Source organism: Sorex araneus, chromosome 2 (assembly GCF_027595985.1).
Source record: "Sorex araneus isolate mSorAra2 chromosome 2, mSorAra2.pri, whole genome shotgun sequence".
In the NCBI taxonomy this organism is placed as follows: domain Eukaryota; kingdom Metazoa; phylum Chordata; class Mammalia; order Eulipotyphla; family Soricidae; genus Sorex; species Sorex araneus.
Genome location: NC_073303.1, coordinates 228,693,536 through 228,709,321, shown reverse-complemented (window position 1 = coordinate 228,709,321; position 15,786 = coordinate 228,693,536). Strand labels below are relative to the sequence as shown.

The 15,786-nt window shown below is 54.3% G+C and overlaps 1 protein-coding gene and 1 long non-coding RNA gene across 3 annotated transcripts; one reads left to right on the top strand and one right to left on the bottom strand.

The window, feature by feature from the left end:
• Positions 1-2,611, top strand: LOC129402162 (uncharacterized). Its single transcript, XR_008628572.1, has 3 exons — positions 1-390; positions 1,141-1,213; positions 1,514-2,611. It is a non-coding gene; the product is annotated as an uncharacterized LOC129402162 (long non-coding RNA).
• A 1,254-nt stretch (positions 2,612-3,865) lies between these two features.
• WNT10B (Wnt family member 10B) lies at positions 3,866-13,629 on the bottom strand. Of its 2 annotated transcripts, XM_055129530.1 has the most exons (7): positions 13,582-13,629; positions 9,640-10,177; positions 9,157-9,327; positions 8,286-8,405; positions 7,913-8,175; positions 5,962-6,335; positions 3,866-5,485 (listed from the first exon to the last, which is right to left on the bottom strand). In XM_055129530.1, the coding sequence occupies exons 4-7, from the start codon at positions 8,363-8,365 to the stop codon at positions 5,027-5,029; spliced, it is 1,176 nt and encodes a 391-aa protein (XP_054985505.1). In that variant the 5' UTR covers positions 8,366-8,405; positions 9,157-9,327; positions 9,640-10,177; positions 13,582-13,629; the 3' UTR covers positions 3,866-5,026. The 2 variants fall into 2 exon arrangements, with proteins under 2 accessions (XP_054985505.1, XP_004616778.1); XM_004616721.2 differs by lacking the exon at positions 13,582-13,629 and having other exon boundaries at positions 9,640-12,755.
• Positions 13,630-15,786: the final 2,157 nt, after the last annotated feature.

Here is a 15,786-nt window from a genome sequence, read left to right as displayed (position 1 = left end):
GTGGAGGCTGGAGGCTGCGGGCGGCGCCGGCGGGAGCGGGGCGGGGGTGGGGAGTTGGGGGTAGCGGAGCCGGAGCGGTGGGGACTGCGGTGAGGAGCCAAGCCTCGGAGGCGTGCCTGACAATTAGAGAGCCGGGAGGCGCGCTGCCACCCTAGGGTGACAAGCCCTGGAGCTCCTGGGGCGAAACGAAGCGCCGGGTATGGAGCGGCCCATGCGGAGGCCGCCGTACTGTTTGCTCCAGGCTCGCCTCGTCTTTAGCAGAGCCCACCGCAGCCTCCTGAGAGCTCTCGCTGCACCAGAGCGCATCGCTTACGACCCCTAGGACTAGGTCCCTAGGAGGGCTAAAGAGATCTTTTCTCAGAAGGAAAAAGAAGAGTAATTAAACAGGAGGTAATAACTGGGCTAGTAAATTATAATTTGAAAGATGAACGATTTAGGTCTAATAGTCCGAGGAAGACTAGGTTGGTATAAATTTTAATAATCCAGAAATGTGAGGGACTCTGTCCCCATGCCTCCTTTTTCCTGCCCACCCCTCACACTCCTTTCTGCTTTGAAGTCAAGGTTGTCAGAGAAGGGCACAACCTCTGAGCATCATCAACTGTGACCCACCTACCAAAAAAAAGGTGTGGGGGGGTGTAAACTGTGTGTGTTTCTTCATTTGCCATAGTATAAAAGAGCACATGGTTCTTCCCTAAGTTTTGAGCCAAAATCGTTGCTTTTCTTAAACAAAAATATCCTCTTTTCTTTTTTTTTTTTGCCTTGTTTTTTGTCTACTTCCAAGAACTATACTATCCCTACCCCTTGTCCTCATCAATCCAGAGTGCATGAATTCATTCAATCCCTTCTTATCCCAGTCTGGTTTGGTGTGTGTGTGTGTGTGTGTGTGTGTGTGTGTGTGTGTGTGTGTGTGTGTGTGTGTGTGTGTGTGTGTGTGTGTGTGTGTGTGTGTGTGTGTGTGGTGGTGGTGGTGGTGGTGGTGTTTTAACCAGGGAATAACATGACCCTAGAATGAGAAGCTAAGAGGTCCCTAATTTGAGATAAGGATGAGGCTGATAACAAGAAGCATGTTTAAAACAGAGTTCTGTCTCTCCTAGGGTCATTAGGGCATTTGCCCTGTTAAATCCCACTTTTTGTTTTCAGGCCACACCTGACAGTGCTGCTCAGGCCTTACTTCCAGCGGGCACCAGGATGAGGTACAGGGGATCAAATTCGGGTAAGACAAAAGCCCTACCCACTGTTCTATCTCTCTGGCCCCCTAAAATCCATATTAAGTCTTAGAAAATGTCCACAGTGTTGCTACAGATTCACTTAGTAGTTGCTGTGAAACAACATGATCTTTGTTTTCCTAGGACTCTGATATGTGGAACCTAAGACTCTAGGTTCTGTCATGGTTGGGTCCTCGGTATGACAGGAGATGTAAACAGTGATAGACTAATCTGGCTGTAGCAAGCACTATGGTAGTTAAGTCAGAACTAGTAACTGGAGAAGCTCATAGTCTTTCTGTCAACCTTAGGAGTTTGGAGAGAAAAGAGTTCATTGCATTTCTGGGAGCTTCCCATGGAGCAAACGGGAGCACAGATAGGAGAGTGCTGCCCTGCTGCCAACTGGCCAACCACTGCCACCACATGAGGTGCCTGCCCCAGCTTCCCAGCCACCTGAAAAACTGAAAGAGAAAATTTTATCTAAAGCTGAAGAAGACCAAGAGGCATGACTGACAACTCATCAGTCTCTCTCCCTCTGCTGCCACTGGAGCTAAGAAAGAAGCTGAATTTGTCATCACTGGTAACTCACTCCGTGGGTTGCATACTCCTGCTCCAGCCACTGGCCCCAGACCTGGGCTGCTGTCCAGTGTGTGCCCAGGAACGGGAAGGGGGGCCCGGGGGATGGTGGTGGGGGGGAGAGGGGAGAGTGTGAGCCTTGCTGACAGAATTCATGTGGAATCTCTGAGGGTTGTGGTTTGGGGCTTCAGTTTGCCACAGAGTGTGTCTGAAGAAAGAAGAGAGAAAGAGGGAGCCAACAGGAGTACAGAGGAAGGAAACAAGAAATAGCTAAAATATTCTGGCTGTGACCATTGAAATTTCTGTTCTGGATATACCTTATCACTATTCTCTCATATTGTGTGTTCATTTAAGCTGTAGACTCTCACCCCTCCATTCCCTCTCCCCCATACTCACAAAAGTCAGTGCCTGAAGACGTGTTTAGTTGTCGCCCTACCTCCACCAAGTGTCCAAGCCCAACTTCTCAATGCTCATCTGGAAATCCATCCAACTTGTCATAAAGTACTGCCTAAGCAACTCTCCTCAAACATGTTCTCTCTGATTTTTGAGGATGTTTTCTATCTATTGCCTAGAGAACTAGAGAGAACTATTCTACATTTCCTGACCAAGGGAATCAGCCTCTTGCAATTTATAAATATTCAATTATTTATATACAGTTCTGAATGTGTGATACATATCATATGTTGAAATATGACTGTTTTCAAAGATAGTGTGTTAGAAATAGACTGGAATAAATAGATTGGGATAACTAGATTGTAATACAGAAATAGATTGGGATAACTAGATTGGAATATTGGAAAATTGGAATAAAATACTTTTTGCTGTGGTTGTCTCCTAAATGGTATTTTACTGAACTCTTTTTCTGAATGCAGAAGAACTTTGAACAAGAAAGACCAAAATACATATGCAAATAATTTAGAACATGCTGATTTTGCAGGTTTCCAGAGCAAAAACACTCCTGTTTTGATGCTGGGCTGTTGGTATAGCATAGGTCTTACATGTATAAAGCCCTTGGTTTGATCCCAGCAGAAAGCAAAAAAAAAAAAATCTCCCTTTTTGAATGCAGGAGTCTTTTATATGTTTCCTACTAGTCTTGTACTTACCTCCTAAGTGGTTTGGAGTCGAAGGCGGTGGGGGGGCGGGGAGCCTGCTCTTGTGGGTCTAGGCTTGTGTATTCAGGACTTGACAGGTGGTGGTGTAGGATGGGGACTAAGAAACTAACAGCCAAAGCCAAAGCACCAAACCTCATCCTCTAGTCCAGTTTTGTCAATTATTTTTCACTAGGCACACTAGGCCCATTTAGGACTGCTTTTGACCTTCCACAGAAGTATTAAGTACTATAACAAAGTCCACAAATTTAACATACTTAACACCAAGCCCTCTACATCTGGAGAGAAGGGAGCCAACTCCTATTCTAGTGCTGTGACCAAAGCAAAATCTGGAGACAAAGCAAACAGAGCCTCTATTGGGTCTATAGTCCTAACATTAAAAAGTCCCACCTGACTTCTCACACAAAAAGCTGCAGAATAAATCATTGAGGAGCATTTCAAAGCTTCTGTGGAACCAGGCAAGACATAAATCAGGTCACTATATGCAAAAGAATAGAAGAAATTCACCTGATGGAGCTGGAAAGACAGTATAGCAAGCAGGGTGCCCCTGCCTTGCATGTGGCCAACCCAGGTTTGATCCCTGGCACCCCATATATTTCCCTGAGCCTTCCAGGAGTGGTTCCTGAGTGCAGAGCCAGGAATAAGCCCTGAGCACTGCAGGCGGAAGAGGAGGAGGAAGAGGAGGGGGAGGAGCAGGAGGAGGGGGAGGAGGAGGAGGAGGAGGAGGAGGAGGAGGGGGAGGAAGAGAGGGAGAAGGTAGGAGGAGGAGGATAAGGGGGAGGAGGAAGAACAAGAGAGAGGGAGAAGGTAGGAGGAGGAGGAGAAAGGGGAGGAGGAGGAAGAAGAGAGGGAGAAGGTAGGAGGAGGAGAAGGGGGAGGAGGGGGAGAAGGAGAAGAAGATGACAGCTGGAAACGAAGAAGGTTGGATACTGGGATACCAAGTGTGGCAGAAATAATACCATCTGCAGCCATCGGTCTAGTAACTTTATTTATTTTAGTTACAAAGAGCAACCAAGAACAAGTCTCGGTACAATAAATTATCCAGTCCACCCTCCTGCTGAAAGAAAAATAGTCTCAAGGTAAAACTCTTCCTTTGTAAGTTCCTTAATATCTGAATGGAGGGAGGCAGCTTCTCTCTGAGCCTGTACAGATGACTGCAAATGAGAGGGAATCCCCAACTCTTTTCCTCCCCCAAGAAAAAACCTCCCTTCTACTGTCTTCCATTACCGCGAGAAGGTGCTTATCAGATACTAGTCTTACAATTCACCAGGCATCCGGAACTAGCTCAAAGGAAAAGAGTGGTCAAACTAGAGGTACTCCCCAGACACAGGAGTATGGATCAGTGTGGAAGAGAACCCAGGACCGGGGAAGGAAAACAACACAGTGCATTTCATCTTGTCCCTTCAGGTATTTTAGAAGCAAAAAGTGACAGGGGGATAACAGGACAACAGGAAAGTGGCTTAGCAGTAGAGCACTTGACCATCATGAGTAAGGTCCTGGGTTCAATTGCAAGGAAGGAAGGAATAGCCGGAGAGGGAGTGCAGTAGGGCACTTCCCTTGCACATGGCCAAACCCGGGTTTGACCCCTAGCACTGCATTGGTCCCCTGAGTACCACCAGGAGTGATCCCTGAGCACAGAGCCAGGAGTAAGCTCTTAGTACAGCCAGGTGTAGGATAGAGAGGGACAGGGGCGAGGGGAACAAAGAAAGCCGTAGGGTGGAATGAGAAAGAGAAGACAGGAAGAAGAGACAGGTAGTACAGTACAGAGGGGTGTGGTCATGCACACAGTCAATGCCAATTTGTCCCCCAGCACCAAGTATGATCTCCTGGAGCACTGCCAGAAGTCCCTCCTGATCACAGCGCCGGGAATAGCCCCTGAGCACTGCGGAGTGTGCCTTCAGAGAAAAGAAACCCCAAAAAGGAGCAACAGAGGACTGACAGCTTCCGTCCAGCTGCCTGGGGGGTGGGGAGAGGGGGCAGGCTGCACAGCAGGCTCCCGCCTGGCCCTGCCACCACCTGCAAAGGCAGGCAGATATTTTGAAGCTCCAGTTGTGAAGACCGACCCTGGCCCCTGGCCGGAGATCAGCAGCAGATGAAGGGTGCCCCTCCCGCTCCCCAGCTCCGCCGCCAGGCAGCCCCTCACTTGCACACATTGACCCACTCTGCCACCTTGCACTCATCACACAGCACGTAGCAACACCAGTGGAAGCGGCAGTGACAGCGCTCGACTCGTGTCTGTCGCAGCACGTTGTGCCCCCGGCCGCAGCACAGGCTGCCACAGCCGTCCAGCAGGCGGCTGGTCTTGTTGCAGGCCCGGCCCCTGGTGCCTGGGGAGCCCACCGCGGGGTCACGCTCGCAGAAGTCAGGAGACTTCTCAAAGTAGACCAGCTCTCCTGAGAGGCGGCGGGGACGCAGGCGGGGTTGGAAGGCCCCCGAATTGCGGTTGTGGGTGTCGATGAAGATGGCCCGGCCCAGCCGCTCCCGCAGTGCTGCTCCCACGGCCCGGAACTCCGGGGCAGCTCTCCAGCAGGTCTTGAACTGGCAGCTGCCTGATGTGCCATGGCACTTGCATTTCCGCTTCAGGTTTTCTGTGACCACCTACAGCAGGGGAATGGGAAGCATTGGAGAGAGGCCTTGGGGGACGGAAGAGCCGCGGCCCTCACTGCCTAGCAGACCAGCCCCCTCAGCTTCAGGTTAGAGTACCAAAGCCAGCGCTGGCTCGTTCATCTTCAGGTAAGAGATCCAAGTGGGTAGCTAGCTGGGTTGGGACTCAAGCATAATTGTCCAGACTTTCAGTGAATGATGCTAAAGTGGGAAATTTGTCCCAGAGCAGCTCTAAATACTGAGAAGGTTGCTGCATAATGCTGCCCCAAAGGAGGTCCTGCTGCCAGCTGGCTGCGTGCTGGGTGTTATTTGCTGGCTCCAGAGCAGGCAGATACCCTCTTTACAGATGCAAAACCCAAGTGACTTGCCTAAAGCCACTGGGTGGTGAGGGGCAGGGGCACCACGGCTGCTCTTCCTCTGTCGTGCCTCTCCCTCTCCAGCCAGACCTGAGAGCTAGGGGACCCACATACCTGGCGCCCCACTCTGTTGTTGTGGATTCGCATTCGTGCCTGGATGTCCCGAGGAGCTTCCCTGGAATCCAAGAAATCCCGAGAGAACTTCTCTCCAAAGTCCATGTCATGGCTGCAGCCACCCCATTCCCATGTGTCCTGGGGGCCAGGGTTGGGGCCAGAGCCAGGCCCTGAGCTGGGCAGGGAGTGGGGGAAACTCTTTCCCCGAGACAGCGCCTGCAGCTGCAGCAGCTTGGCCCGCAGCCGGCCCTGCTCGCCACTGCCCTTCCAGCCACAGCCGCAGCTCACCAGCTTGCCCAGGCTGCAGGCCGTGGCGACCGCGTGCATGACCCCCGCAGCCAGCATGGAGAAGGAGAAAGCGCTCTCGCGGAAACCTGGGGAGGAAGAGGGATGATGATGGTCCGGGCTGACAGGCAGAGGAGAGGAAGGAAATAAGCAGACACCCTCCTCTACCCAAAGCTCCGGGTTGCCGACTCTCTCGTTTGCCAGTTTAGCAATTCAGGGGAAAGTCAGGAGGGAAAGAAGAGCCTTGTCTCCTAGTCTGTGAAGGGAGAGGCTGCGGGGAGAAGGTCTCAGAGGCCCATCCTCGCCGGGTAAATCTAGGCTGTTCAGGTGTGGATGAAAGCGCTAGCCTGGAGGGAAAGGCCCCTAGGGGTGGGGGGATGACTAACAGGGAGTCCCCGAGGTCTTTGAAGATGCCTCCACTGAGTTCTACATCTGAAAGCCTTAGAAATTCCCTAGCCCTGCAGGGTGCCGGGGTGGGGTGGAAGCAACGGCGTTTGGGGTTCTTTTTTATTTCTTTCCCCTTCAGGGTTATTTTAATCAGTCTTTCAACCAACCAGTCCTCCAGCACCCACCACCCCAGGGCGCTGGAGCTGCAGAGCGGTCCTTCCAGCTCCCCAGTTTCTAAATTTGTCCTTCACCACTGCCCTCCACGTCTACCCTGACCTACTAGTACTCTATAAAACCCTGGCAGGGGAGTGAGGTGGGGGCGATTTTCCCTAAGGACCTCTTAAAATGTTGGCTTCTTTGTTACATTTTGGGGGTCCCTGGAGCTCAGGATGACAAGACTTTCCTGGCTTAGGTAAAGCCTTCGCCGGTAACCCGGTACTGTGGGGAAGGAGAGGGTCCCTCACTGCCTTTTAGGAAAGGCTCTCTGAGCCAGAGAGGATGAAAGAGAGCCTCCTTAGAGGCCAGGCCTCTTCCCTGCAGGATGCAGGGCTCCTGGCCCATCCTCCTGCCCCCCCCCCCCAACCCCAGCCTCCAGGGGTGAAGCTGTTTGCACACGTCTTGGGAATTCCCCTGCAGATGGCAGCTGCCTATTAACCCTATAGTCCCCACAGTCCTGCCCCACCCAGAGTGCAGCCCAGGATGGGTCTGTCCTCCCGGGGCCAACGCTGACACGGCCTGGCAAGAGGTAGAGGTTCCTCCTGGCCCAGGCCTCCCAGACCAGGCTGGCACTGACCTGTTCCCCGGCCCCTCCAGCCCTTCCTCACCTGCTCAGGTGAGAGTCACCTGGGGCCCCCACAGTACAAATAGGGGGCTGCTCCCCAGCTTCAAAGCCATCAGGGTCTTTGTTCCCAGCTTTGGCTCCTGGGAACCCCAGCAATTAGGGGAGTAGGTTTAACCCTTAAACGGTTGGGGGCGTCACCCCACCCCCGCTGAGGCTCTGGGGACACCAGCCTGGACTTGTCCCTAAGAGTGGGGGAGAGAGCTGGGGGAGGTGCAGGAGGGGGGATTTTGAAGCTTTCAGGGCTGGGGGCATCTTTCACTCACAGGTGCAACCCGGAACGAACCGGCAGAAGCAGGAAAGGGGGGCCCAAGGGGAAAGGCGCAGAGCCGCAGCTGGCTCGCTGGCCCGCTCGGGTGAGGCCGAGCTCTGAGCGCAGCCGGGCGGGGGGCGGGGGGTCCCGGGAGGCCCCTCCCCGGTGGCGCGCCCCGGCCGGCTCACCGCGCTTGAGGATGGCGCTGTGGTGCGGCAGGCGGCCGCCGCTCTCGAGCGCCGAGCAGTTCCAGCGCTGGTCGCGCAGCTGGTGTTGGCACTCGTGGACCGCGATGTGCAGGCCCTGGAGCGCCGACGCCGTCACGTCGGGGCTGCGCAGGCACAGGCCCAGCTGCCGCTTGCTCAGGCCCGACAGCGTCAGGCACACGGTGTTGGCGGTCAGCGGCGGCTCCCCGGGCAGCTTCAGGCCCAGGATCTCATTACTTAGGGCCCTGGGATGGAGAGGGCGTTTGGAGGGTCTGTCGTCTACACCTTGCACCCCCTCCCACCTCCGCCGGCTCTCTGCGCTGGGTGACGCGGGTGGGGGGGGTGTTCCGCTCACCGACTGCACAGCGCCAGGAACAGGAGACCCGCGAGACCCGAAGGCGGAGGCCGCGGCCGGGGCCCCTCCAGCCCGGGCATGGCCAAGCCCGCCGAGGGCCCCGCGCTGCCGGAGCAGGGCCTGCGGGACAGGGACACTTCCTCAGGGCGGCTCCCCCGACCCAGAGATGCCCTGTTCCTGGAGCCCTCTCACCCACGCCACCCACCGACCCTTCTAACCCCTCCCCAGAGGAAAGCACGAGTCACCAGTCCTCGCTGGGGAGTCTGCGCCCAGCGCTGGGACTCCCGAGGGAGCCCCCAGCCCACCCTCCAGCCAGCCGGAGCCTGGCACACGCACACTCACGTGCAGACTCAGGCTGGGAAACACCCGCTCCACCACTTCGCCCTTCGCCCCCTTTTCAATTTGCTCCCTATCCAGCCAAGGCTGGGGAGCGCGGTCAGGAGGGGGTTCCCCACCACCCACAGCTGGAGGGGAGGGGGCAATGTCGCCTCCAGGTGCCGGGAGAAGGCAGCCAGCCAGCCTGCAGGCAAGACCAGAGGAACAGCCCCCACCGAGCAAGGCCCCCTCAGAGCAGGAGGGGGTAGTTCCAGGTGCACAGGCTGGGAGGAGGCCGCTTGCCCCCCTCAATGGGACGGGGTTCCTGAGTCCTCTGCCTCAGCTTCCACCTTTTCCCTCCTCAAATCACCCATCTAGTCGCCAGGTTCCAGTCTTAGTCTCCACCCCCTTGCTCTCCCATTTATTGACCCCCAAATCTGGGGGTGCTCCTGGATTTGCTGTCCTTGTTTCTGACAAATCTCCGGTTCATTCACTCCCGGTGCCCGGAGGATGCAGGGCCGCCCGCCCGCGGGGGAGTCCCAGCCCTCCTGATTACCTCCAGCCGCCCCGCGGCTCTGGCGCGGGGTCCAGCTCCACCCGGCCGGGTGGCCCGGGCTCAGCTCGAGCTGCTCAGATCCTGGGGAGGCTGCGTTGGGCTCTGCCCCCACGGCAGAGCCGCATTCTTCCAGGGCAGGGCCACTCCTCTTCGCCGCTTCCCCAGCGGCCGCTGGGAGGAAGGGAGGGAAGGAGGGAGGGAGTGATCGAGAAAGGGAGCAAGCGGGTAAGCGGGACGCTGGGGGCTCTGACTGCACTCTCGGCAAGCTCACAGACAGCTCTGCCTCGGCTGACGGAGCTGCAGCCCCTCCCCGAGCCCCGGGCATTCCCACCCCACTACACACACGCACACACACCCCACACGCACCCGCCTTGACCCGGGGAGCAAAGCCGCTCCCCCTCTTCCAACACACACACACACCCTCTCCCCCGACGACAGGCTTGGCCCACTGAAAAGGAAGAGGGGGGCTAGATTCTCTCTCACCTGCTTTGTGGTTGTCAAGGCTGCAGAAAGGATGCACTGGCCCATGTTAGAGAACCAAGAATTGGTGCAAGTGGCCAAGACTTTTCTCACTTCTCTCTGCCTCAGTTTCCCCTGGAGAGCAGGGGTGGCTGGAGGGCACCTCCAGTCCAGTGAAGATGGAGCTGATTGCTGATCAGGCATTGGACGGTGGCTGGAGAGTTTCCCGTGCCAGACACTGGGGCTGGCAGCAGAAGCAGGACGCTCAGAAACTTCCACCCACCTCTGAGCTCTGCGCCTGCCCCTTGGGAGGGGTCAGCTCTGGCCTCAGAGTTCTCCCTCGCAGAGACTGGGTTGCCCCAAAGACCATCAGCCTGCCCTTCGATTTCCTCAGCTCACAGGCTTCCCTGCCCACAGAGGTCTCTGCCTTTTCCAGGACTCCAGCTCCGCACTTCAGACAGCCCACAGAGAGGCTCCAGCTCCGCAGACTGGCTTTACCGGATCTCAAACTGCGGACAGCTGAGGAGAGTCTGCTCTGGGTGCAGAGACCCAGGCAGCCGGCCTGAGGGAGCCCCAGCGGCAGTGAAGGGGTTAGATGCCGTTGTGCTCCTGCCTGACTCACCCTCCCGCTCCAACCACTGTGGGCTATTTTTGCCAGAGAGGGGCCCCAAGCCTCCCAGCCGCCCCCCACCCCTGCCAGACCGCAGTCCAAGGCACAGTTGGCCCCGTGCTCCCAAGCCTGGCACATTGACTCAGAAACAGACCCCCGGGGAAGCAGCCACGGGCCTGAAACCCACAGCCATGGTCATCTCTTCCTGGCGGTGGCCGTGCCTCCGGCGAGGCCAGGCTCTTCTGCAGCAGGTCCTGCCCCAGCTGAAGGGAGCAGAGCAACTTGACGGATCAGTGACAGACATCTAGAGGGGGAATTAGGAAGCACTTTGAGCACCAGGACGTGAGCAGGCTGGGAAGGGGCAAGTGCCATGGTCCCTGACAGGGGCTGTTGTGACCACAGAAGGCAGCTCCTCTGCTTTCCTGCCTCTCCATCAGTGGTGCAGGGAGGACGAGACACCCTGGTGCCAAGAAACAACCCACACGTGGCTTTCGAGCGCACCCGAATCTGCAAGCCTGTCTCAGGAGCTCGGATGGGGTGTTCCCTGCAGTGCTCCTTGTCCTTTCTGCATGGCAGTCTGGACTCCACCCAGGGTGGAGGACAGGGGGCTGAGGTTTCTTGTACCCAGAGGGCACCTCTCAGACATTTATGTTTGCCCACATGTGTCTGAGTCTCCCTTGGGTTTCATGTTTCTTCCACTCCTACCCATGTCAGGCGTGGTCAAGTGCCAAGGAGGGCCCAGGACTAGCCCGGTAGATTCCAGCTTCTCCCTGACCCTGTCCCACATCCCATTCCCTCTCCCTGCACAATTCTGGGGGACGCCACAGGCAGGCACCCTGGGTGGCCTCTGCTGGCCCGCAATGCCCTCTGCCCGACCGATTGGCCTGAGCACTGACCCGCAGGGCTGGAGGGTGGTGGGGCAGGCGGGGCCTGGAGCAGGCTGTGGGTACACACCCATTGCCTAATACCCCAAGCACGCGGCCCGCTCCAGGAAAGGGGAGGGGCGGGAACCAGAGAGACCTTGACAAGCACTGGGGCCTTGACAAGAGGGGGAAAGTATGGGGCTGTCACTCTTTCAGGGCAGGGGTGGGAGCTGGGGGTGCCCTTCGCCTCTAGGATGAAGGGCTCCCTCCCATCTTGAGGGCTGTAGTAGCAGGACCTAGGGAAACATGGGGGCCCTGGAAGGTGGGGGCAAAAAGGCCAGCGGGGGCCCCGGGAGATGGGGGAACTCGAGCAAGCCGAGGCGGTGGCCAAAGCTGCGCACAGCCTTGGGAACCTCCTCCCCACCCCCTGTTTGCCTTGGCCCAGGGTCCCGGGTGACTCATCGATTGCTGAGCCACTGATAGGGGCGGCCAGGCCCGGGGAACCCAAATTATAGGCCCGGGAGGGATGGATGCGCCGGCGGCGGGTAGCTCAGCTGTGCTGCCCACCCTTCTCCTCTCACGCCTCTTCTGCTGCAGCGCCGACGGCCACCACCTGGAGGCACCAACGGGTCGAAGTCTTACAGTGCTAGGGAAAACCCCACTTTCAGCAGCTGGTCCCAGCAAATCTGTGGGATTACCACCTAGACAGAACTCGGCAGCGCCGATGCCTTCCAGCCCAAGGAGACAGTGCCGCCTGCTGGTTCGTCGGAGGAACACAGGCTCCCCTACCCACGATCTCAGCACTGTTCCTCTTCAAGGTAATAGACGCCTCTTTTCCCCGCCAACATCTTCCCTTTTTCCTAGTCCTAAGTGGTGGTTGGCAGTGGTTTGCTACTAGTTTTTTAAGTCAAGAGTTTATTATTATGTTTTTGCTTGTTTGACCACACAGAAAGTATTGAAGAACTACTCCCAACTCTGTGCTTGGGTCTCTGGGGACCAGGTGGTGCCAGGGAGTGGACCCAGGCCTCCAGCACGCAGAGTGCTTAGCCTGTTGACCAATCCCTAACTTTTACATTTAAAGGTCAAAAGTGACACATAAAGAATAAAGGAGGGCAGGAGACTAGAGCGATAGTACAGTGGGTAGGGCATTTGTCTTGCATGCGGCTGACCTGAGTTCAGTTCTCGGCATTCCATATGATCCCCTGAGCACAGAGCCAGGAGTAACTCCTGAGCACCACCAGATGTGGCCCCTCCCCAAAAATAATAAAATTAAGTAGGGCAGGAAAATGTATCAAATTGCTAAGGAGGCTCAGCATCACATGGTTTCCCAAGTATCACAATGGTGTGACCCAACTTCCTTCACCGCCCACCCGAAAGAAAAAAATGGAAAACAAAGCAGGATCCAAGGAGATAGAATAGAGATCAAAGCATTTGCCTTGCAGATTCAATCTCTGGCATCATAATGGTCCCCTGAGCACTGCCAGGAGTGGTAATTTTTTTTTTTTATTTTTAAAGAACAGATATAGGCTAGAGCAGGTAGGGTTCATGCCTTGCACGTGGCTGGCCTGGGTTCTATCTCTGGCATCCTAAATGATTCCTTGAACACCTTCAGGAGTGATTCCTGAGTTCAGAGCCAGAAGTAACCTCTGAGCATTGCCAGGTATGGCCCAGCCCCACCCTCCCCCCCAAAAAAAAATGTAAAGAACAGGTAAAGGAGATAGGTTGTGGAATTTCATTGTCTTCTGGGGAGAAAGCATCTGGGAACAAAGCCTTGCAGGTAACTCAGAAAGGACATTTAGGAGACAGAAGAAGCAAGTTCTAAGCCCTTGCGACTGGAGCATCTTCGTTTCCTGAGAGAGTGAGCGGAGGCCTGTGTGCGGGAGGGAAGGGAGAGTCTGCAGGGAGGCGCAGAGGGAAGGAAGCTGGAGGATGAGAAGGAACAAGATCATATAGGCCAGTAAAGATTTTGGCTTTTTCTTTGAGTGAGATGAGTAATCGTTGGAAATTCTGAACAGAGGAATGAAATGATCTGACTTCTGTTCAAAAGAATGGACTTGGCTGCTCCATTGAGATTAGTCTGTGGGGAATAAATATAGACTGAGGGAGTTTATTTATTTATTTTTTTAGTGTGGTTGGTTTGGGGGCCACACCTGGTGGTGCTCAGAGCTTATTCCCGACTGTCTTCAGGGATCACTCCTAGCAAAACTCGGGGAACCATATGGGGGTGCTGGGGATTGAACCCGGATTGGCCACGTGCAAGGCAAGAGGGAGGGGCAGGGGGCTTCTTGCAATAGTTGGTGAGGAGCTGGTGGCTCAGACTAGTTGCAGAGTAGAGTGGTAAGAAACATCAGGTTTTGCATCTATTTGAGGGCAGGAGGGAAGAATTTGTTCATTGATTTGGCTGAGAGGATAAGAAAACCTGAGTCAAGGGTGACTCTATGGGGCTGGAGAGATAGTTCAGCAGGGAGGGTGCTAGCCTTGAATGCTGCCGACCTGGGTTTGATCCCTGGTGTCCCATATGGTGTTCTGAGGCCTGCAAGGAGTAACTCTTGAGTGCAGAGCCAGGAGTAAACCCTGAAAATAAAACAAACAAAAAGATGACTGTAAAATTCTTATCCTGAGCAACTGGAAGGACAAAGTTGTCTTCTACCAAGAAGAGAAAGACTAAAGCAAGAGCAGGTTATGGTGAGGGAAGAATCAGGAGGACAGTTTTGGATGTGTATATCTTGAGAGCAAGCCCCAAGTTCAGGGCTTAGATATCAGTTATGAAGCACAAGACTGACAGTCTGTCAAGGGAGTAAATCAAGACTGAGACGAAGCCCCACATCAAACTGGAAGGCACTCCAGTGTTGGGAAGCCATCATATAAGGTGGAACCAGCTCAAAGGACCCCAAAAGGAGAGCTACCAGAGAATCAGAGACCAAGTGAGAAGGTATCTCAAGGAGGAAGTTGTGTCGACAGTGACTGCTGCTCCTGGGGGCGTCAGGCGAGAAGGAGAGTGGACTGTTGGATGCATGGTCAGTGCCTGAGCTCAAAAGGAGCTGCTGGGTTCAAAGGTGTGACTAAGGTGGAAAGGGAGAATGGAGAAAGGAACCCACACCAGTGATGAGAGAAATATTTGCTATTTGCAGTAAAAGAGATCAGAAACAGGGCAATCTTTGCCTGTAATGTAAAGTCAAAAGAAATTTGAGGTTTTTTGGGGCCGGAGCGATAGCACAGCGGGTAAGGCGTTTGCCTTGCACGCGGCGGACCCGGGTTCGATCCCCGGCATCCCATATGGTCCCCCAAGCACCGCCAGGAGTAATTCCTGAGTGCAGAGCCAGGAGTAACCCCTGAGCATCGCTGGGTGTGACCCAAAAAAAAGCAAAAAAAAAAAAAAAAAAAAAAAAAAAAGAAATTTGAGGTTTTTGTTGTTTTGTTTTGGGGCCACACCCAACAGAACTCAGGGATTACTCTTGGCTCTGTGCTCAGGGATCATTCCTGGTGAACTCAGGGAATATATGTGGTGCCAGGAATCAAATCTGGGTTGGCCAATGCAAGGCAAGTGTCCTACCTGCTGTACTATTGCTCAGGTCTGAAATTTGGGGGCATTAATAGGTGGGAGATATTATGGCCTAAATGCATATTGATAGGTATGACCTGGTAACAAGGTAAAATGAGAAAAGTAAGTGAAAACAGGGTTTGGAGCTAGAGTATTGCCTTGCATGCAGCCAACCCAGGTTCTATTCCCAGCACCTCATATGGTCCCCTGAGCACTGCCAGGAGTGATGCCTGAGTGCAGAACTAGGAGTAAGCCCTGAGCTCATCTGAGTGTGGCCCAAAATCAGAAGGAAAGAAAGAAAGAAAGAAAGAAAGAAAGAAAGAAAGAAAGAAAGAAAGAAAGCAGGGGCTGGAGCAATAGCACAGCGGGTAGGGCATTTGCCTTGCACGCGGCCGACCCGGGTTCGATTCCCAGCATCCTATATGGTCCCCTGAGCACCACCAGGGGTGATTCCTGAGTGCAGAGCCAGGAGTAATCCCTGTGCATCGCCAGGTGTGACCCAAAAAGCAAAAAAAAAAAAAAAGAAAGAAAGAAAGAAAGAAAGAAAGAAAGAAAGAAAGAAAGAAAGAAAGAAAGAAAGAAAGAAAGAAAGAGAAAGGGAGGAGGAAGGAAGGAAGGAAGGAAGGAAGGAAGGAAGGAAGGAAGGAAGGAAGGAAGGAAGGAAGGAAGGAAGGAAGGAAGGAAGGAAGGAAGGAAGGGAAGGAAGGAAGGAAGAAAAAAGAGAGAGAAAGAATGAAAAAGAGAAAGAAGGAAAGGGGGAAAGAGAGAGAATGTGTGTGTGTGTGTGTGTGTGTGTGTGTGTGTGTGTGTGTGTGTGTGTGTGTGTGTGTGTGTGTGTGAAATGAGGCCAGTTCATGTGATCCAGACTAAGATCTCCACTCTTGGTTTTTTGGTTTGGTTTTGATTTGGGGGCCACACCCAGTGGTGCTCAGGGCTGACTCCTGGAAGTCCTCAGGGGACTATATTCAGCACAGGGAATCCCATCTGGGCTACAACATTAAATGTAAGCACCCTCCCCACTATACCATCTCTTTGATCTCTTTGACCCTAAGATCCTTACTTTTATTTTTTTGCTTTTTGGGGTCACACTCGGCGATGCTTAAGGGTTACTCCTGGCTTTGCACTCAGGAATTACCCCTGGCAGTGCTCAGGGAACA

Excerpts from the sequence above, each read along its gene's own strand:
- WNT10B (XM_055129530.1), bottom strand. The coding sequence starts at position 8,365 with ATGCCCGGGCTGGAGGGGCCCCGGCCGCGGCCTCCGCCTTCGGGTCTC. Across the intron at positions 8,176-8,285 it reads TTCCTGGCGCTGTGCAGTCG|GGCCCTAAGTAATGAGATCC; the intron begins GTGAGCGGAACA and ends TCTCCATCCCAG. Across the intron at positions 5,486-5,961 it reads ACAACAGAGTGGGGCGCCAG|GTGGTCACAGAAAACCTGAA; the intron begins GTATGTGGGTCC and ends CCCCTGCTGTAG.